Consider the following 22874-nt stretch of genomic DNA (forward strand, 5'->3'; position numbering starts at 1 on the left):
TTGGCCTGGTCTACGCTGGGGAAGGACGAGCCCGGGGCCTGACTACTCCGAAAGCCATGATCACCGTCGGCATAGCGGGAAGGCCCCTGGAGGCCCTGGTCGACTCGGGGTGTGGCCAGACCCTCATTCTGAGGTCTGACAATTACGAGGTCCGACAACCAGACCGGCGGAAGAAGAAGCAAACCTATCATATCAACCTGTTGAAACCTTGGCATGAGCGGGCAGGTCTACTCATCAACCCTCGCCCCCCAGACCTGGACCTGGGCCCACAGATCCCCGGCAAAGAAGACCCCGGCGAACCCCAGATGGGGGTTGACCTATCTGGGACCCAGAGGCAACAAGCAAAACACCTGTTGGAATCATTCACCATGACTTTTACTGGGACCCCCGGGAGGACTACCCAGGTATACCACACCATTGAGACTTGCCCCGGCGAGGTGGTACGCACTGGCACAAGATCACCCCCCTGCCACCTGCAGGCTGCTGTGGAGGAAGAGGTCCAAGTTATGCTGAGGCTAGGGTGATAGAGCCCTCGACCAGTGGGTGGCACCGCCCATTGTGTTGGTGCCAAAACTCGATGGGTTGCGCCGATTTTATATAGACTTCTGGCAGATTAACATCATATCCAGGTTTGATGCCTACCCCATGTCATGCATCGATGAGTTGCTCGATCAACTCGGTGAGGCTCATTATTTTACAACACTCGACCTCACCAAGGGGTACTGGCAAATCCCCCCTGAAGCCAGCTCCAAGGAAAAGACCGCGTTTGCAACCCCCAGTGGGCTATACCAGTTTGAACGAATGCCCTTCGAAATACATGGGGCACTGGTAATGTTCCAGAGACTGATGGACCAACTCCTAGGGCCACACATGAACTATCCCACAGTGTACTTGGACGGCATTGTGGTATACAGCTGCCACTGGAATGACCATCTGAATCAGGTGGCAGCAGTTCTGAGAACTCTGTGGGATGTGGGGCTAATCACCAATCCCCGAAAATGTCATATAGGGTGGCAGGAAACCACCTACCTTGGATACACTTTGGGTCGGGGAATCCTGTGACCCCTGATTGGGAAGGTACAAGCCCTGCAAGAGTACCCCTGACCAACCACCAAGGAGCAGGTGTGGCAGTTTCTGGGCTTGGTCGGCTACTACCAACGGTTTGTCCCCAACTTTGCCACCCTTGCCGTGCCACTCATGGACCTCCTAAGAAAGGATCAACTGCTCTGCATCTGGTGGACCCCAGACAGCAACAGGGCATTTACCTACCTCAAAGATGCATTATGCCATGAGCCGGTCTTGTACAGTCCTGATTTTAACTTCCCCTTCATGGTGCAGTCCGATGACTCGGCTGTCGGACTGCGGGCCATGCTCGCCCAGAACTTTGACAGGGAAGAACACCTCAGCCTACATATTAGTCGCAAGCTGTTTCCCCAAGAACAAAGGTATGCGACCATCGAAAAAGAGGCGTTGGCTGTGAAGTTGGCGCTGGAGGCCCTAAGGTATTATCTCCTAGGCAGCCCCTTTACCGTGATTACCAACCATGCACCCCTCAGCTGGCTCCACCAAATGAAGGAAACCAACGCCCAGGTGATGCGTTGGTACCTCGCCCTGCAACCCTTTGCCTTTAATGTCCAACACCGGGCAGGTAGGGACTATGCTAACGCTGATGCCCTGTCCTGCATAGAAGGAGGAGAGCAGGCCAGCCCCCGAGACCGGGAGCTGGACTTGCGGGGGGATTTGTGTAGCAAGGCGCTGTGGCCTTCCACGGAGCCTGGGCCTGAGGAAGGGTTACGACATCCCTGCTGGACAGAACAAGGCCCTGCAGGCCAAACAACCCCAGAGAAAAGGGGCAGAGCCAGGACAGGAAGAGCCAGTATAAAAGGCTGGCCTAGCAGCTCAGTCAGGGGGAAGCTGTCGCCACAGGCAGATGTGTCTTCCCAGAGACTGCGATCTAGGCATGACCCAGGCCCTGCGGCTGTCTTCAGCAACCGCCCCACCGACCGGAGCCTCCAAAGCCTGCCTGGATTGCCGGATCCAAGTGACTGGGTAGGGCTGCCGGGCCCGAGTGACTGGGAGCAGCTACCCAAGCCCACAGGGTGGGAGAAACCCCGAGGCCAACCCTGCCCTGGAGGAGCTGCCTAACGTAGGAGACCCACAGGAGTGGACTGAGCCTCGTGAACCGGAGGAACATCTGGGACCCTGGGACCTGGAGGAGCTGCCCTCCACTGACAACCTTGAGGAGTTTCTGGACCTGCCATTGGTTGATGGCGAGGGACTCGCAGGATGTCTGCTCGCCGTCTACCCCAACGACCCGGAGGGAGATACCTGGATACAGGTACCCAGGGACTAGGTGGAAGTGGCCCAGGGACAGCCGACTATCAGGTGGCTGAGGCAGGGGCTAAACTCCATCAGCGTGTTGCGGCTGGAGTCCCGCTGACTCGGTGGTAAACTGCTTTGCCACTGATAGGGCCTTGGGCTGGGACGCAGTGGAGTTGGGTGGGCCTGCGTCTCCCTTCCCCCTTCCTTATCTCCCCGGGGAGTGCTTGGCTTCCTCTGAGTGCCCAGAGGCGGCCGAGCTTTACCAGCCCCGCCTGCCAATAAGGTCAGGGGCTTTAGACTATTTTGCCTGCCCCGCTCGCTTGAGGGCCGGGGGCTATTGACTGCTTCTCCTGCCCCGCCCTGCCTGAGGGCAATAGACTGCTGGCCTGCCCCATCTGTTGGAAGGCGGGGGTCATGGACTCCTTACCAGCCCTGCCTACGTGAGGACCAGGGGCTACAGACTGCCATAGAAGCCCGCCCCAAAGACTAGTAACCCGTGAGCTTATCCCCCTAGACCCAGGCGCTGTGGTCTCCCACGGAGCATGGGCCCGAGGAAGAGTCCCGACACCTATGGCTGGACCATGCCACTAGCTTACAATGGCCTACTTGCATGTATACAGAAGATCTCCTGAGGATAGTGATTAGAGATGTGGCACATGACCATCTTTGCCTAGAGATGAATACATTCTTTATGGATTAAATTCAGATACAATGTGAGCAGGTGCTATGCCTGTTGAAGTCAATAGGCAATATTCCTGCTTACACTAAATTTTTGTCTTTATAAGGAAAATAGTTTCTTTAGGAATAATATTTTCCAGCCTTGCCAGGAATTCCAATAAGATTTCAGTTAGAAATTTTGAAAATGGAAACAGTTCCTCCCAGTAATACATATACTGATATAAAATATATACAGATTGTACCATTGCAGTGAAATGGATTAATATGTGTGCTTTAAGGTGATTGCAAAATAAGGAAAAATTTAACTTTCTAAAACAAAGTAGCTGTCTGTAGTCCATTCAAAGAGTGTTTTCTTAAACTTATGACCTCCCCACCCTTAAGCAGATATCACTAGCAGCTTTTAAGATACTCGAGTTGCTTCCAGGATACATTGCAATTGCTTTTAAAATTGTGATAGATGCCATACAAGCCCACATTATGAGAATTGCAAAATTCTTTTGCAACGCCACCAATGCTAACAGGAAGGCAGCCACAAGCTCTTCTAAATAGGTCAGTTAGAGGCATTAAAACTTCTGGGAGAGGATTAGCAAGAGGAGAAAGGAGAAGCAAACAGCTCACAACTTCCTGCTACTAAAGGGCACATCTCTTGGATTAAAATAAGAACTCCCTGAACTTTCCTTCAACCCACAAACCAATTCCAAACAGTCTTTAGATTTCCAAACCATTTAGTTAAGGGGTCCTCACCCCTACACCTGCCCTCAGTCCCAACACAGGGCTTTCCCATTTCTTACATGTCCTCTCAAGGGCCTGCCATCTCCCCCAAATACACATGCACTTATTATCAGAGTCTCAGATTACGTAGATTCTATACCCTTTGGGGTGGTGATCGTGACTTCTTACTCTTTGTAAAGTGACTAACTCACTGCTGGCAAAATAAGTAATAATTTAGGGAGAAGCAAGCAAACTGCCTCCCCGTTCGGTATACAGTCTCTCCAGCTGAATCTGCTCACCACTCCAGCTTCCAGTCCCTTAGGAAGTGATCTGCTAAGTCTGCTCTCCCAGGTCCACTCAGGGTCTTCTGCTGGGGGGTAGGGTTGAGTAACTGAGCCCCCAGCCCCATTCGGGCAGTGGAATACTCTGGTTTTGCTGATGGCTCCTTATAGTTTAAACAGCAGAGTTAATGCCTCAGAGTGCACTGTGGTATTGTAAAATTCCCCAACCTAACAGGGTTCTCTTTGGAAAGAAAGACAGGAGAAAGACTGTGAATTTCATGAATTTTGAGCCATAAATTCCATAGTGCTTTTGGACAGAGCACCAGATTAGGATTCAAGAGAACCAGGTTCTCTTCTCAGATTCTACCACTGGCCTGATGGGTGATGTCACGTCATTGCTCTGTGCCTCAGTTTCCCCTGTCTAAAAATAATGAAGTGCTTTGAGATCTATTGATGAGAAGTGCTATATAAGAGCGAGGCATTATTATGATTTAAAAGAGGCAGTTTAGTAGACTGCTGCTCAGCAGGTACATGATCCTGCTGTGTCATAGAAAAGTAGCAGGTGACTAGTAATATGCAGAAGCTAATATTGCACTGAATTGGTATAAAGGAAATGTGCCAGACTATTGTTCTAAGAGAATGGATACACTAGGAAAGAGAAAAACAGGACCATTGTTCAAAGCTCAGTATTGGAATTTCTTGGATGCTTTATTTCATTTGTTAGCATTGTGTAGTTTGTTCCGTTACCATTTTATGCATATTACATGTGATGATTTCACTGATTTTTTTAAATGTTTTCATTTGCTGCTTTTTGCCACATGAAAATATTAAATAGGTTTCCAAAAAAGTGTTTTCAAAGAAAATAGGTTTTCTAAACCTAAATTAAGGCTTAAACTGTGTCTACACTATCACTTATATCAATATATTTTATGTTGCTCAGAGATGTAAATAAGCCATCCCTCTGAGTGACATAAGTTACACCAACCTAAGTGCCAGTGTAGCCAGTGCTACAGATGCAACTACTGCCATTCACTGAGGGTGGATTAATCAAGTCGATGGAAGAACTCTCTCCTGTTGGCTTGGAGTGGCTACACTAGAGAGCTTACAGTGGCATAGCTGCATTGGTGCCATCCCTCCCCCCACCATAGGATAATTTCTCACAGGGGAACAATCTCTGTGAAGGAATGTTCATAGAATTCAGGAAGGGGTGATCTGGGCCCAAATGCCTACATACACAGTTGCTGTCCTTAGGTGCAATGGTGAGAGGGTTTTCTTTTCTCAAAACAGTACCCTGTTCAAGCTGGCAAAATAAATGAAGTTGGTTAGAGAGGCAAAAGCAATTTCACAAGTTCATGGAAGCAGAAAGAGCTGAACACACAACTACTTAACTTAGTGCACCAAATGCACTTCCTGTTTGCTCCTGAACTTCTACTCAGCATGGGTGTGTTCAATAGCTTTAATGGATTCTTTCCTCTCAGCATACTGCAGAATACATCTTTAGGAGACATCTCAGCATTAAAACAACTTTTCAATGGTCTGTTCACCACAACCATGTTCAAAAGGCTGAAATCTGCTCTGTATAATTTTAAAAGCTAGGAGAGACAGTAGGCACTGAAATTACGTTACCCCCAAGTAATTAGATTTTGCAGATATTAAGTTGTGATAATATAATATTTCAGTGTTACTTTGATTAATGTGGCAGAAGTTTTTTTTCAGATAACTCTGGTGTTCCATCTTATACCATTTTCCCCCTCTCTCTCTTGCAGCTGATGCTTCTGATTTCTTTCTATCTTAAACAGCAGCCTAAAGAGTATATTGAGTAGTACTATAGTCTCCCACACATCTAGAGAACTGTGAGAGAAGGTGCGGGGGGAGGAATCTCCCACTGATAGGAATAAACCATCAGTTCTTAAGAGAATAACAAAGTTGTTCTCTTCAAGGACTGTCTTCTACCCTTCAGGCTAGGTTTGTGCAACCCTTACTCACGCTGTGAGTGCTTATTCACATGAGTAGTGCCTCAAAATAGTGACATAGGGAACAGCGACCCTGGGATGCTATCCAAGTTCGCAAAACAATTAGATCCACAGAGCACTTTCTAGACAGATGCTCTGGAGTGCAGTAGTCCTCACTGTATAAAGCATGCCCAGAGAGGTTAAGGATGAAGGAGGAATACAAAGACAACAGCAAGTATCTCAGAGGGATAGTACAAGGAACTCCATGGCAGCTAGAAAATCGTTCTGTCAATTGCAGTGAGGCAAATCCATTCCCTCAAGCATCTTACATCTCAAAGTGTAGCTCACTCTGACTGTCATATCAGACATGCATACGGATACTGTCCTCAATATGACAAATGCCGTTGTTCATACTCCAGCTGTAGGTTTTACTATTCCTACCATTCCAACAATGGATGGAAGTGATCCAGCAGGTATAGACCAGGGTGTTGTGCTTGAGGCAGTTTTGGCCAATGTGATGTGACCCTTTTGAACCTTCATTTATTTACAATTCCATGCAGGATAGACTGGGGGAAGGCAATGCAGGAAGGATCCTGCCTTCTCATCAGTGGAAGTGTGGTGTATGCTCTCTGGAAGTGGGGGAATAGGGTGGGGAATTGTATAGTCATCATCCTTATTTCTTGCTGAGATGTTCTCTCACCATTTAACTGTCCCAGTGATCTTACTCTGACTGTACCCTTGCTGATCCCAGTGGTGTCCCTCAAACAATGATGACCCTGCTGCCCACAAGTAAGCATAGCACCAGGCCATGGTCAGTGACGTACTTAAATAGTTCAATAAGCAGACCTGCAATTTCCCCCCCTTAACCTGTAGCATTGCTAATGCTATGCCAAACAAACAAACTGCTGCCAAGTGGCTTGCAGTGGGTGTGCACATGCACTCTGATTAACATGGCTGATCATAATAAAGCAGCTGGTATGAAGCAGTCACTTCTGGTAGTCACTCCCAGCTGCAGTTTCTGTTGTACACTGCTGGGGCTGCACTAGGCATTTGGGACGCAGTGATCCCTTTGAAAATTATTTGGCGGATACATTTCCAAAGCCACACTCCTATTATCTCCTTTTGGCAGATGCAACCCACTAGTGTCTGAGTTGCCTGTTATTACTAGTGGAAGTGGCTGATTTAGCAATGCAAACCATTTGAAAATTCATATCCCAGTAAGGTGAACACTAGGTTACAGATCTGGGCACATCAAATGTCTCCAACTTTAGCACTGCCTCTCATAAGCTCCCAGATTCATGCCAGCGAGATTGGTATTATCCTATGGACATCCATTTGCTAACAAGACTCAAGCATGTGCATTGGTACCAACAGCCCAAAAACAATAAATACAGATATTTACAATGAGGAAACAAACAGGGCCCTAAACTCTGAGCCCTTCATCTGGCAAATCAATAATCCAGACTAAATTGTGACCCTAATGTATAAGGGGAAAATAGAAAATTGCCACATACACACACTAGCATAATAAGCAAATGTTAATTGATGTGCTTTGATTGTGATAGTTCCTGGGAGATTTCCAATGAGCAAGGCTTTATTGTATGGGCAATTCTGCAGCATATGCTGGCACATCTAGGAAGAGTCATCGTGTCTAAGTACTTTTTACCATCTGCTAGAAAAATTGAAATATTGAGAGGTTTTTTTCCTCTCTCTGACTCCTGATATAGGCAACTGACTTCATTCTTGACATTTATGACCCATTAATATTTTGAGTAGTCCTCTTTTTTATAAAAGTTTGTCTTTTATATATTTTGTGCTACTGAATTACATTATAGCAGGGGTTCTCAAACTGGGGGGTCGCGACCCCTCAGGAGGTCGCAAGATTATTATGGAGGGGGTCACGAGCTGTCAGTTCCCACGCATGCTATGGCTGAAGCTGTCAGCCCTATGCACGGCTTTCAGATAATGGTGGCTGGAAAGCAGTGGCTGCTGGCCAGGTGCTCTGAAGGCAGTGCCACCCCCAGCAGCAGTGCAGAAGTAAGGGTACTGTGCCATAGGGGTGTGGGTGGCATGGCCTGCGGGGGCTGTTACTTTTTTGGGGGGGTTCATAACAGCCTGAAATATTTTCAAAGGGGGTCCCAGAAAAAAAAGTTTGAGAACCCCTGCATTATAGTAATGGGTACAGAAAGAACAAAAGATAAATAACTTTCCAGACTGCAGCCTCATGGATTCATTGCCTTACATCCACATTTTGTGCTATAGTTCAAGGATAGAAATTGCTGTTTACTGAAAAAGATGTCAATCATTTTCACTTTTAGGCTGTCTCACAGAGTCAGAGGCCTCCATCCTTAGCTGTGCCTAAAAACTACTGGGCTCAGCTTTGAGCAGGGCATTTGTGGGTTCCCTCCTCACTCCTCTTGCCACCTGGGGGCAATTGGATCCCTGGCATAAATCAGGAAAGGCCCAAGGCTGCTCTAGACTACCCACAGCTTGCAGTGGCTACAAAGGGCCGTCCACCAACTGAGAATCAATGGAGAACAGCTGTATTCCAGTCATGCCCCATTTCCCCCTCCAACCCAATAACCACCCCAGTTCCCCTTTGCTGGGATCTGCTGGGAGGATGGCACAGAAAGTGGCTACACCACTGTGGACATCCAAAAAACTCCAGGTGCTTTCTAGTTCCTTCACACCACAGGAATGGCACAAAGGAACTGGCTTGGAGCTCAGGGTTATGGCCAGACACTTAGTTCTGAACTGGCTTACAACACTTTTTCGCAACCCCCTTTAGTCATCACAAAGTACAGCATTGATGGATTCTAAGGAGAGTTAAGTCTAGGTCTCCTATGCCAGAAGGAAGGTTGTTGTAGTTTAGTAGGGGCTCCGTGAAGGACTTGGAAAAACTACCAAGGTGAACAAAAATATTTGTTTTGTTTTAAAAACTGAAGAACAGCAGATTACAATGTATCTTGTCATGTAGAAATCACCTTCAGGGAAAGGGTGAGTCACTGTCAGAGAGACTAACATAATACGTTGGCCCTAAAACAAGAGGTTGCATACTAGTTCCTCTGTGAACATGGGGGAAATCTAAAGTGGCTTGGTTTACACAGGCTTGAATCTATAGGAAGCTCTTTTTAATATACCCAAAAGAAACAAAAGGTGTGACTGACCGTGAACGTATTCTCTATTCAAAGGGGAAAGCAAATTTCTGTGTAATTGTTCCATGTTCTTCTATGCAGTTCTTCTACTGAGGAGAGACAAGGGTTCCATAAAGCGTAAAAAAAAAAAAAAAAAAACCCACCAAAATACACAACACATTGAAGTGCTATAGTATTTTCCCCTCTTTCTATATTAAAAATGGCCAAAATAATTTTAATGACATTTGTAACAGACAAATCTGATGAGAAATTGTATGTTGAACTTCAGCACAGAATGAATTTTTACAACTCAGTTATAAATGCTTGGGGGGAAAACAAAACAAAACAGGATTTATAATGGAAATACTGATGCAGCCATAACTGTATACTGACACTAGCAGAAGCTGCTATAAAAAAAATTAAAAGGAACTGAAGTAAAATGTAGGAACAAGTTGTATAGTTACTAAGTTTCCTAACTGAGCAAATGTACCTACATAATGACATTAATAATCATGTTACCCAAATATCAGACATCAGAAATGCTCAGGAGTATGATTGACATTGACACAAAAAAAGCTTTCTTTATTCAATCTGTTTACCATTACAAGCTTGAGAGGCATATAACAAGAAGTCTGACTGATAAAGGACTGCATAAAGAGTCCTAACATTCAGTATATAGTTTGTCATTGGTATTTTAAAATAGAATAGACAGGATGAGAAATCCTATTTACTTTCAAGAAAGAGCAATTATGTTATGAACATAAAAAAGTGACTGATTATAACATTGTGTAATATTTTGAAGCTAATAGCTTCAATTGTTATAAGCAGATTCTGATGAAGAAAAATATGGCTTATGAGCATCTCTGGGGATGTTTTAAACTTAGAGAAGAAAAGTAATTAAAAAGAGTCAAAGACATCACCAAAACAAGATAGCAGGAACAGAAACATGATACTAATGGGTTTAGGTTTTTATTATTAAAATATAAAAAACTAAGAAGAAACAAAACAATTGTCTCCTTCCCCAATGTGAAGTTTGTATGCAGTATTGTTGTAGCCATATCAGTCCCAGGATGAGAGGGATAAGGTGGGTGAGGTAATATCTTTTATTCGACCAACTTCTGTTGGTAAAAGAGACAAGATGGGCCCAGAAAAGGTATTACCTCATCCACCCTGTCTGTCCAGAGTTTGTAATTTATCTCTTGTATAGCTAATATCCTTCTGGATTGGGGGACTGTTTCAGACATTCAATCAAAACAGTAATGTGTGTGCATATGTATACTGGCACATACAATATCCCATTTAAATGGGAGGGACAAATTTCAAACCAGCTTCTGAAAATGAGCGCACATATTTTTCATGTGCCTCTATTTGCATATATAAAACTAAATTAACAGTCATTGCAAATAAACATTTTACACAGGCACGTCATATACTAAAAATTCTGTTATCCTGTTTGTGCACAAAACTGCCTGTTTTCATGCTTTCTGGGGTGGGCATGTAAAACTGAATATGCAATTTGAGGCCCCATTTCAAAATGTGTCTCTAAAAGTTTACAGAATACATGTTGGTAAGATTGGAGAGTTATTCAAAATGTCGTCACAAGGCTCTATAAAAAGGTTTTTTAATCACAAAAAAATAGGTCAGATTTAAATTGGTATAAAAAGTATTAGCTTATTAAAGCTGAAATGTGCCTATTAATGTTTTCAAAGAGGAAAAAATGCAGTAGTTTTTATTTTCATCATTTTGTCCTATAAATGTAAGCAAATAATCTAGAGTGCACCTTTTCTTTCTCTTACCTGACCCTGATATACTGACTCAAAGGAGAAGCACTGAATCAAAGCGAGCCATGGAAAACAGAAAAACACTATGTGCCTTATTTGCAATTCTTTCTGTAGATGGATTATATCCCAGAGCATTTTTGCCATTACCTTGTTTCAAGCAGTTTATTGTGGTATGTTTAATTTTGTTTTTCTTTTCATTCAACAGGCTGAGGCAAATGGTCCAGCAAATCCTTTTATGAGTTCAAGTGCAAATGCTCCATCATCTCCCAGGACCTTAACCTCCTGCCAATATGTGGGCTGGAGAGTTGCCAGTGTACTTTCCCAGGTCTACTTACCACCCATTGGTCCCAACATCCCTCTGTCAAGCAAACCTAAACAGAAGCTCTCTCCTATGCAAGGTCACTACTCAGAGCAGTGTGATGTGGAAAAAAGAACTTCGCGTCCTTCTCTAAGGTATTTGTTTCCTACATATAAAACTCTGCCCCTGCCCCTTCTCACACTCCATTTATTCTTTATAAGGGAAAGATAGATCCCAAGCTAATGACATTTATATTTAATATTTTTACAACACTCCTATTTCCCAAAATTCAGCTGAAAAGGTTCGGCAAAATATATTTGGAGTAAAATTAGTCTGGACCAGGTCTAATTTTTATTCTGAAAGAATTGTATGCTTTGCATGTAGATGCTTGTCTGTATGTCATCTCATCCTGGTGCATCAAGTGCAAGAACTAGCTCTTTAAAAAAAAGGAAACATCTTGTATACCAAAGTCGTAAGATTAAGGACTTTCTGAATTTATTTGGAGTCAGGTGATACAGCAATCCAGTTTTCAAGAAGGTAACCAGTAATCAAAGTAAAACAAGATCACTCAGGACTGTACACTGGTTTAAATGAAGTCTTTATGGCCAGTCCTGTAGTCCTGCCACATATGAAAGTAACTCCAAGGATCTCAATTATATTACTAAACATACATTTTATTCCAGGAGGGCTAGTACGTGTGGAAACGGAGAGAAAAACTCTCAGATAGGTTCGGTTTGGGATACGGGGGATCGACGAGACAGTGATGATTCTAGGAGTTTGCTTAATCAATAAACCCTTTATTTTACAATAAACAATTCTATCCTTATAATAAACAGTTCTATTCCTATAATAAACAGTTCCACAGCAAGCAATTGCACAGCAAACAGTGATAGCAAAGGGCAGGAGAACTCAGTGCGCGAAAGGACAAAATGCGCCACCCAAGACTTCAGCGTTTCGTGATCTCTCTGGATCAACACATGACTGCCAGTGTGTGACACTAGGGTGCCCGGTTTTGGAGTTCCCCAAAGAAGTTACAAGACAAACACAACAGAAAACAGTTAATCCATACTCACAAACATTATATACAGGTATACCATGTTGGCCAAATTCAGTTGCCGTTTGCTTTAGATACTGCAGATGGCAGAGAGTCGCTTTGAGTGATCAGTTTGCAGCGAAGCGGGCTGGGGAAGATGCGTCAGCCCGCCGAACCGACATGACCAGGAGATACGCGGGGTGCCGAGTAGATTCAATTCCTCTCTGCCCTCTGCTACCTGGGTTTGAACTTTAATAGTTTCCCGCGGTTGCTATTTGCTGCATGACCTTCTAAGGTCATGGCTTGGAGTTTAGCCAACCAGGTGCTCATAATTTCCCGGGCAGGTATGGACCAGCCAACCAGGTGATTACAATTTTCTCGGGCAGTTGCTGACCACACTCCAGCAGGTGAGGTCGCTTCATCCCCTTATAAGGAGACAGGTACGTGCGACTCATGCTGCTGAGTCAACCCTCCCTAGGCTGCCTCTTTATCTGCCTGGGGGGGAGGGGAGGGCAGTGCACGTGGCGCTGCAGACGCCACTATGTGCTTTTGTCTCCACAGTAGGAAGTTGGAAGTTTCCCCCACAAATCAAAAAGATGTGATGCATGGGCAAAATACCAATAATTTTACTACTAATCTTGGTATAAGAAAAGAGTTACACTACTGTGTATACAACGGAGATGTTTGATGTTATTTTTGTATTTGAAAGGACTTCAGGATTGGGCCCTAAAGACTTCAGTTAAGCCTTGTGTGCAATAAGGCCTTTTTGGTCTTGCATGCAATTTGGTTCTTAATTCCTCTCCTCCCCCAGAAATGTGATTCTCAGTGCACATGTGCACTGAGTAGATATGTATGAGATTACCAGATCTCTGCACAATTCCAAGCATAAATGGCAAAACGGGGGGCAGGGGAGAGAACATAACCTGTTTAGAGGTCAGTTTGAAGATTTGACCTGATATGATCAGTGTCTATGTCATCATAATTTTCCTTTCATAAAGGGAGGGGGAAAATAATCACATGCTGACTTGAGTGAAGGTGAAATTTTAACCAGTTATGATGACTTACTTGTTTGTGCTGCACAGATTTTTTCTGTACCATACTCCATTTCTCATTTTATCTTTGATTGCTATAAGTGTATTAGGTTAGTTAATATTTGTATAGCTCCTTGAAGGTGAAAGACATTTATATAATTGCTATTATTATGTAATTAAGAAGACACTTTCACTTAGTACAATCTAGCGTTAAAATAGAAAGCATGTCCAAGGTCAGAATGAAACATCACTTTCTGACTTGAAGTAATTAAATATCTATACAACTTTACTTCAAACCAGCATGGTAAAGGTCATATTCTAATATGACTAAAGGATGTTTAAAAAACAATGTTATTTTGGCTACAAAGAATCCTGACAAGCTATGCTTTTTGAAGAATGGTAAGTTCTTAGAAACCAATGCATAGTAATGGGGGGAAATATCCTCAGATGAGACAGCTACATATAAACATGCAACAGCTTCTGGTAATAATAAGGCATTACTTTTTCCACATGTTTCAAAGGCAAAATGTGTCAGATCTGAAATAGAAATACTGTCTGTTGCCTAAACAAGGAAGAATATAATCCAGAAATTCTTGATGCTAGTTTTTGAAGTCATGCACTGCTTTTTCAAGATCCAGAAAATAATTTATGAATACTATAATTCATGTCCTGAAAGTGATACATAGCCTGGTAGGCTCACTAAACAGACACAGAGTTGTGGAAATGGATTTTCAGACCCTCGTGACCTTGATTTGGGGCATTCTGAAAGCCAAGAATATCCTAGTAATGCATGAACCTTCTCTACAAAACCTAAAATGGTGTGATGCTCAACATGTGAAAATTAAAATTAGGCCTCCATCACCTCTCGCCTATAGGCCTCTTCGGCTCCTCAATAATCGGCTCATTTTGGCTGGCAGCCTCAGTCACCACCCTTCTTGACTCAAACAAATGGGCCTCAGAGCTGCTTTAAGTTGTGTCTGTCTGCAACATCACTCCCTCCCTCAGGGTACTTTTCAGGCACTCAGGGATCGTTGGAGCACAGTGATGCTCTGGCCATGCCCCTTTTCCCTCAGACATGCTCTGACATATCTCCTCCATCTGGCACCAGGCTTTGGGGTGGCCATCTGGATATTCCCCTTACACTGAGAGAATTCCCATTGGATCCAGTGATGCTGGAGCAGCGTAAAGGAGCTGGGAGTGAGAAGGGGGACAAGAGAAGCCAGTGGAACTATTCCAGTTTACATCAGCTGAGGATCTGGTCCAGTATTCTTACTGTAACAGGAACTCCAAGTCCAACTCAATACAACTAACAATCAGATTTAAAAATATTCTTCATTTCAGCTGTTTCAAAACACCATGCAGAGAACCCAAGGGAAAGGAAATTGCTTTTATGAAATGAGATGGGATTGCAGCACTTCATGGTCGGTGACCTGCCTCTCGGTGAAGTGAAAGGCATATTAGTTACTGATTTAAAACAAACAAGCAAACAAAAAACCACACTGGGTCATGCCACAGTCTAGATACACAGCAGCAGGGCTCTGCCGAAAAGAGAGAGTGTTATAAACTAAGATACATCCCACATACTGCAAAATGCAAGAAACATAATTGCCAAGACACTACATACTTGATTTTCCATTATATCTGAGAACCAGTTGGGGCTCCCTCCCTGATACTTGATCATCCAGCTCTGGTGTAAGATAGCAGCAGGTTAACTAATCCACCACACCCCTACTTCCTTGCCATCCTGGCCCTTCCCCAAACCAATATATTGCTTCCCTCTTCTTATACTGGAACCACATCCACTAGCTTCCCACCAATGGGGAGTTCTTCTGTGCAGAAATAAATCTACATTAGCTATCTCTAGCCACTTTGCCTGGCTTACACAGCATACGTACCCTGACATTAGCAGACCAGAGAATGCAGGCCCATGGTTATTTTCACTTTCTTATACCTGCCCAATGTCTACTCTATGTATAAAGGAGGGTGAGGGAATATAATCTATCCTGGTTATTCATCAGAGTGTTTTTCTGGATTTTTCCAATGTGGTTTGCAGTCTTCTTAATCATTCTGGCTCTTTCACTGCTTTTAGATTCTCAGGTGGCAGCTGTACAATGTAAATGCTATTTTCATCTATGGTTATCCTCATATACTGCTGTTCCTCCTCAACATAGACCTTCTCACCGAGGTCTATGCCTTTGTAACCTCAAGGCTAGATTACTACCATGCACTCTGCTTAAAGCAACCCTTGAAAACTTACACAGCTACTCCCCTCTTGAATGTAGCAAACATTTAAGGGCATAATACCAGCTCTCAGTGATCTGCACTGGGTAGTCATTAGTAGGTTGAGTTGTCAGTTAAAACCCAGAATGGCCTGTGACCCAGTTATCTGAGAGATCTTCTCTTCCCCAATATCCTGCTCTGGGAGTAAGGATTTTCCTGATCATTCACAGCCATTTCCAGTCAAAGCATTTTCAGAGACCTTCTCAGGCTGGCAGTCCATCAGAACCTGTGTTTGGCAAGCATCAGAACACAGCACAAGCTCTGTTTATCCAGGCTTTTCATTAAACTTTATAATAAGGAATGGGGTTTGTTAACAAGCAGGGATGCTGTTAGTCTGTTGATTTGATATCGAGTGCTTTTACTGATGTATAGCACCTAGCTGCTTTAGAGACAGGTGACACTATATATTTCTAAACAAATAAATAAGTATGCTGAATAGCTGCTCTGAGCCTTTAGTTCCAGTCAAAGGTTATTTATTGCATAACACTCGTCTCAGTTACCATGCTGGCCTGCGTTAGCTGTGATAAGGAAACTCATTCAGAATGTAAAAGCCAAAGAGAGGCACATGGTAGTCAAAGAGGAACACCTTGAGGCCCATAGTTATAGTTTAAATATTGCTTGTATTACTATGAGCCAAAACAATCTCTCATTGAAGTCACTGGCAAAACTCCTGTGTTCTGCAAATAGTTCAGCTTCTTGTCCCATAGAACCAGAAGGATTCACATGTCAGTGACTTAACTGTGATTGCATGCATGCAAGTGTAAGCACAGTTTGGTACACTCTATATATTCCAGTTTAACATCCTTAACTTTTCTGTTAGCTGCTTGCTGAGTTCTCTGCTTGTTCTTCCTAATAAATTGAATTAAAATAACAATATGGACAAAATACCTTTACTTTCTTTCTCACCTTCAAACTATAATATCACTTTATGTAGTCATTGCTGCAGCATGCCCTCTTTGTCTATTTCCAGGTGAAATGCACTGTATATTACAGCTCTCTGCCTTCATTCCAACCCCAATTGCTTGTCTCCCTTTTTCAGTCTCTCCTTACAGTGATTCAGGGGATCCTCTTCTCATCCACGACTTGTTCCTTAAAAGAGTAAAGCTGCATCAAGTTCCAACCATGCATCTTTAATAAATTGTCATTCATTTATCTTCTTGAGCAGCTTTCACTTTCCTTTCCAGCTGTGCCACTGCAATTTAAGATTAGTAATTCTTAAACATCCATCATATGTAAAATGAATTGTCTCTACATACTTAACTGTTAACCAGAGCACAGTAGCCAAAGCCTTTCATTTTCCACCCCTTTTCTTTTTGTTCAGATAAAAAAAAAGTTCAAGCAAAGGGGCAAACCCATTGCTAACACTAAGATACCCCACACATAGACCAAAACAAACTAGAGAGATAAGGAGAATTCCTCCCACATAAGTGATTTTATTGGCCTTATGTAGTGATAAACTCTATATAGTCTCATTTTTCTCAGCTGCCTATTTCTAGGCAGGAATATTTCCTTGTTGTCCCCGAGTTTCCAAGTAAAATATTCTAAGCAGTCATCCAGTTCAACAAATTATCCATTAGCCATTCTAATGTCAAGAATATAGAGGCAAACTCAGTGAAAAACATATCACACAGACAAATGTGTCATCTGTGGAATTGTTTTCCAACATATCCTCCTTTTCTCTGTCTTTTCATCGGATCTTCTTATAAACAACACATTCAGCTTCATAGAGTAACCGTGACACAATCATCCTAACAGTATGTCACTTCAAAGAAAACCAGAAAAACAAACAAACAAACAAAAAACTAGAAAAGCAGCACTCCTTGATTGTTGCCAAGCCAAAGAGAAACCTGTTTGTAATATCCTATTTTTGTTTCCTCTGATCCGTTAAATATGGTTTTTCAGATGCTGAAAAGTGTTTCTTAGATGCATGACACTACAAAACCCTTACTTTTGCTGAGTAGCACTTACTCATTTGGGTAACTCAACTGGGACTATACACATGACTGAGTGCTACTTGTTGGGAAGTAAGGGTTGCACAATTGGGTCCATAGAGTTTATCTACTTATTTTAGTGGGAGCAGGATTGGGTCCAAGTGTAAAAGAGTAATGTTTCAAGAATTACTGTTATGAAGCTTGCAACTGCTTAGAGAGGAGATAAGCCAGGAGACTATTCTTCTAATAGAGCCATTATTTTATTCATTGCATAGGAGTTCCATTTTGTTTATCCCCAATGTGGTGAAGACAATGGAAGCCAAATCATATTGCAGATAATGTATTATTAGCACAGTGCTGTTCTGCTCACCTGAAGCCAGATTATGCAGCCCTTACTTACAATGAGTAGCACCTTTCAGCAGGACTAGTCATCTTAAACTCAGTGAGGGTTCCTCACACAGCAAGTTACAATTTTGTATTAGTAATGGTGGCAAAATCTGGCCCCTAGAAATTAGCCAGGTCTCCTTGAAAGCATTTTTGTCAGTGTTGTGTGTGTGAATAGTGAGAGGAAGTTATAACAGGAGAAGGATAAGTAGTATTGTCAACTCTTCCATTTTATTCTGATCACCAACAGGCCAACCATTTTGAGCATTTTATATTAGTTTGTTGCACCTTGTTATATTTTAACATTTGTTTGTTGTAGCTTGTTATATTTTAACAAGACTAGTTGTCATTTTAATTGGTGGCAAGAGCCATGTAACAGTACTTAGTGTAAAAAAGGGTAAATCAATAACGGAGCATTTCAGTGAGGAAAGAGACTGAATAAAAAGTCAGGATGGATATGAGAGATGTAGTCAAATAAACACACATAGTAGGTTTGCAGCTCACATGCAGTGTGCCAAATTATCTCCTCACTTTTACAATTTTAATAGTTTAGCCCACTATGTGTCTCAGTTTCTGCCATAAGCCCTTCAATATTAGGTTTAGTATTTGCTGCAGATTGAAACCTGGCATACAGAACTAAAAGTGTGAGGGAAGGCGCTTTCTGTATTTTCATTTTAGCACACTTTCACACTAGAAACAACGAGAGTTCTGTGGCACTTTAAAGACTAACAAATTTAATATTTGCAGACATAAGCTTTCGAGAGACTTCAGCTCTCTTCTTCAGATGCAGTAATACAGAAAAGAGTGTGACTCAAAAACAACCAAACGAGTTTAAGAGTGCATACACATTAGAAGTAACTGGAGATTATTACTACTTTGTTGTTTGCTCCTCTATTATGTCAATAACAGCTTAGTAATAGATATTTCATCAATTTCATTTCATCAATAGATATTTCATATAGTGCACAAATATACCTGTTTACACGAGTTAATGTTTCCTTTGCCATTCATCTTTTATAAAGTGATGAAATTTTTTAAATAGACATATAATAAAAACAGCTTAGTTGTTTTAAAAAACAGAATGTTGTAAGAATTCAGCAGATAATCAAAAGGTAGCTCTTGTACAATTTTGAAGATATTTGTTCATTTTAACCAAGATATTTGTTAAATTGTAGCAGTGGAACATTACTTGGGAGACGAGTGGTGCAGGAAGTGGCATGGATTATTCAGTAGATGTCACTCTAGTAAGTCAGCACTGCACCAGTGCTCCAGTGTGTTGTCTTTCAGATGACATAAAACCAAGGACCCTGACCATCTATGATCATTAAGATCCTATGGCACTTTTTATGAGTCAGAGCACTGGAATCTGGCTAACACATCAGGGCCAATTAGAGATGGGAGAATCCAAGGATGTTTTGTGTTACATGAAAGTTTTTAGCTTTGGCAAATTATTTTCCGTTTAATTTTAACAATTCTTCATGTAAGAGTTTAAAAACTATCCAGAGAATGCTCAGATTGCATCTCCCCAGTCAGATGCAGGGGTCATAACCTGGTCAGACAGCTAGTGCTCTGCAACACCACACTTTCTAGCTGCTTGGATTTCCACCAGGGTTTTGTCCTGGCATGCTTCTTAAAGGCTCCAGCTTTCATGTCAGACTTGGATAGGGGTTTCTGACAAAGCTGGAGCCAAACCCTTGTCTTCTGGCTGCTGTTGAGGAGGGGGAAGAAGAGGTAGAGAGTAAGAAGTGAGTTCTCACACCTCTTCTCCTAGCTGCTAAAACTACTTAGGCTACGTCTACACTGACGGCAGCAAAGTCGCTGCCGTCAGATCGACTTCTCTGGATTGACTGAGCGGACAGTGAAGACCCATTGTCAATCCAGAAATTGATGTATTAAGACCACCTTCTCAAGTGGGGTAGCACTGCATTGACGGGAACGCGGTTCCCGTCGGCACAGTGCTGTGAAGACGGCGCGGCGAACAGGAGCAGAAAAGTTTATGGGAGTTACACAGGTTTTTTTGTGTAGCTTGCATAACTCCGGTCGACTGCTGCCTAATCTCCGAGGTAAGTGTAGACAAGCCCTTAGATACCCTAGTAAGGGTTGTGGTTTAAAATACTTGGTAGATGGGGAGCAGATAAACTGTCTTTCCCTCTTGTCTCCTGGAAGGAATGGCAAATTCTCTGCCTTCCCCAGGCTAGTGAGGGAAGGCAGAGAACTTCCCTTCCAATTTTAGGAGGTTCTGCATCTTCCTTCCTGGTCCATCTTCCCAGATCCTCTTGTGCCAATAGGGAGGGACACCTCATCAAGAGATTAAGACCTACGTTAACAAGAAGTAAAGAGTGGATCAGGATATTGATAAGATTTTCCAATGGTTGGAACAGAGGCTTAGGCCTCAAATTCTCAGAGAGGAAGTAATGCTTTTCTGTTCTTCAGCTCAAACCCCACAGGGATATTAAGGCATTATGCTGGGGTCCTTCATTCGACAACACATCATTAGTCCTTGTCCTGGAAACATTACTAGCACAATGACTGACAGAGCACACAATCCCATCCACATAAGTAAACTGTGTACCCAGTGTGGCTTCCATCCAGACTTTCCCTTTGTGAATTTCAAGGAGAAGTTCACTCAGAGAATGCATGACCAGATGCTTGTAGCAATTTGCTAAGGAGGAATATACATGAATGCAGCACAAACCTCTCTCTCAGGGAAAGCAGAGAGGACCAGACTGTAGAGTTGACTTTTTAATGACTGGGAGGTCAGTTAAAATGGTTAAAAACTTGGTTATTTTTGAGTCTGTCAGTCTTGACAGTTTCATTTGAGGACAGACTCTTGAATGTGTTTGATGATTGGATTTTGCTGTAGCTAGATGTATTTGATTTACATGACAAGGGGAGGAAATCGTTAAGACAAATGGGGCAGAACCAGGAGTAGCTGTTCTATGCAAGCTGCTCCCCTCTAAGCCCTGGCAGGTTTATGAATGGAAATCCATGCAGTAGTTAATGGCTCCTTTAGCAGAATTAAAGACTGTTGTGGTTCTTATCCTCCTCAGCAGGAGACTTAATTTGTGACACCAACCCTGTGGGAGCCCAATGTGTTAAGTTGTTAAACAGGTACTAACGGAAGATTGGAAACCAGTTTCCAGCTGGGAGTTTGGGTTGCTGAAATCAGCAGTAGGTTCAGAGTGTCCATCCAAACTAAAGACATCGACCTCTGTACTCGCTTTCCAAGTTAAGAGCCACTAGAATGGAAAGTGTCTGAAATCTCTTAAATTGGCTGGAGTACCATAGATGGGTACAGAGGAACTGTTGGGTTGGTGAATCAATCCAGAAGGTAAGCGGGTTCCATCCCCACAGATCCTTGGTCATCCATGAGGGAGGACTGTCCCTCCACATGGCCATCTGGTTTCTCCACTAGCAGCACAGTCTCTCCATACTCTCTTACTCCCATGGCATCTGACTACTTCCTTCAGAGGAGGGTAAGAGCCAGCAGGAGCGCTAATTAAAGGAGACATTATCTATTGCAATGATTGCCGTTCATAAGCCTGCCAGTGCTTAGAGGTGAGCAAGTTGCATAGGCAGCTACTCCCTGGTTTGGCCCCCATCTGCCTAAGTTAGTGGTTCCCAAACTGTGGTACGCATACTACTGGTGATACGCAGGCCACCTCTCAATAGTACGCATCCACCTGCTTCTGGGGGGCCCACCATGGAGCCTCCAGTAGTGTTCGGCCCTGCAGGGGAAGAGCACAGCAGCCCCCAGTACCCAGGGCGGCCCAGCGGTTCTGTTCCCCTCCCCCCAGACATACAGCGGCTGGCCAGGAGCTGCTCCGGTGCTGGCCCCGCTCCCAAGCAGCGTGGATCCACATCCGCAGCAATCATTTTACCGTTTACTGCCCTCTATCTGCATCAGCTGATCGTCGTGCAGGAGAGCCCTATGGAACAGCTGATTCCACAGGGCTCCCCTTGCCAGCCATCGATCAGCTGTTCAGCGGGGGCTCCCCTGCCAGCCAGCAGGGCTCCCCTGCTGGCTGGCAGAGAAGCGCCATGGAACAGCTGATTGGTGGTCAGCAGGGGATCCTCCCGAACACCTGATCAGCAGCCAGCAGGGGAGCCCTGTGGAATGGAGCTGTCCAGTTGGGCTTCCCTCCTGGCCACCAATCAGCTGTTCCGCTGGGCTTCCACTGCTAACTGCTGATCAGCTGTTCTGCAGGTCTCCCCTGCTGGCCAGAGAGCCCAGCAGAACAGCTGATCAGAGGACAGGTCCCACTCCTGCTCTCAAAAGTGGGGAAGCAGCCTCAAAGGCTGTGAGCTGCTTCCCTGCCTTTGAGATCCACATCCGCTCCACTATCTGCCAAAAAATGATCTGCAGATATCCTCATCCATGTCCACGGATGCACATATCCGCGGATATAAAGCGGATATCTGCAGATTTGCAGGGCTTTACCACTCCCCCCTTCCGGCCCTACTCCTTTCCCCCCACATGCGCCCAGCGCCCTGATGGTAGTAGTACTACAGGTGGTGGCGTTTTATGTTGGTGGTACACAACGTGGTAGAGTTTGGGAACCACTGGTCTAAATGATTTCCTCCCCTAGACTGCCGAGCCCCAGCTGCATAGCATTAGTGAAGAGGAACATTGGGCACCTAGAGAGGAGAATGCTACAGACCCTCTCTTCTCGCCCTCCTACCCTGCTTCTTTCAGGGTGTTGCCAACCATTTCCCTCTGTTTGCTCTGCAGCATGAATGTTTAATGCTATATTTCATGCCATAGTGAAGAATGTTTCTCCCTATGTGAGCTTTCAGACAGTTATTCTGAATGACACACTTACAGCTCAAGAAACAGCTCGAGAGCTTGTCTCTCACCAACAGAAGTTGCTCTAATAAAAGATGTTACCTCACCCACCTTGTCTTTAATATCCTGGGACCAACATGGCTACAACACCCCTGCATACAACGATTACAACTCCTTCTTTAAAATTGTTTGTGTGGAGATGTGTGACATGAAATATTTATATAAGAGGATATGGTGATGAGCCCGATGGGACTGAGGGGTCCCTTGTTAGA

General features: G+C 43.7%; 1 protein-coding gene across 1 annotated transcript in view; it reads left to right on the top strand.

The window, feature by feature from the left end:
* The window catches only part of TMEM232 (transmembrane protein 232), a 109896-nt gene that overhangs the window by 61559 nt on the left and 25463 nt on the right, over window positions 1-22874 (top strand). Inside the window, exon 11 of the mRNA XM_067568937.1 lies at window positions 11065-11312. Within this exon, the coding sequence (XP_067425038.1) occupies window positions 11065-11312 (248 nt within the window). The remainder of the gene's footprint in view (window positions 1-11064; window positions 11313-22874) is intronic.

The sequence above is a fragment of the Emydura macquarii genome, unplaced genomic scaffold (assembly GCF_026122565.2).
Source record: "Emydura macquarii macquarii isolate MOO-44397 ecotype Brisbane River unplaced genomic scaffold, CSIRO-AGI_Emac_v2 contig_2897, whole genome shotgun sequence".
Lineage (NCBI taxonomy): Eukaryota > Metazoa > Chordata > Testudines > Chelidae > Emydura > Emydura macquarii.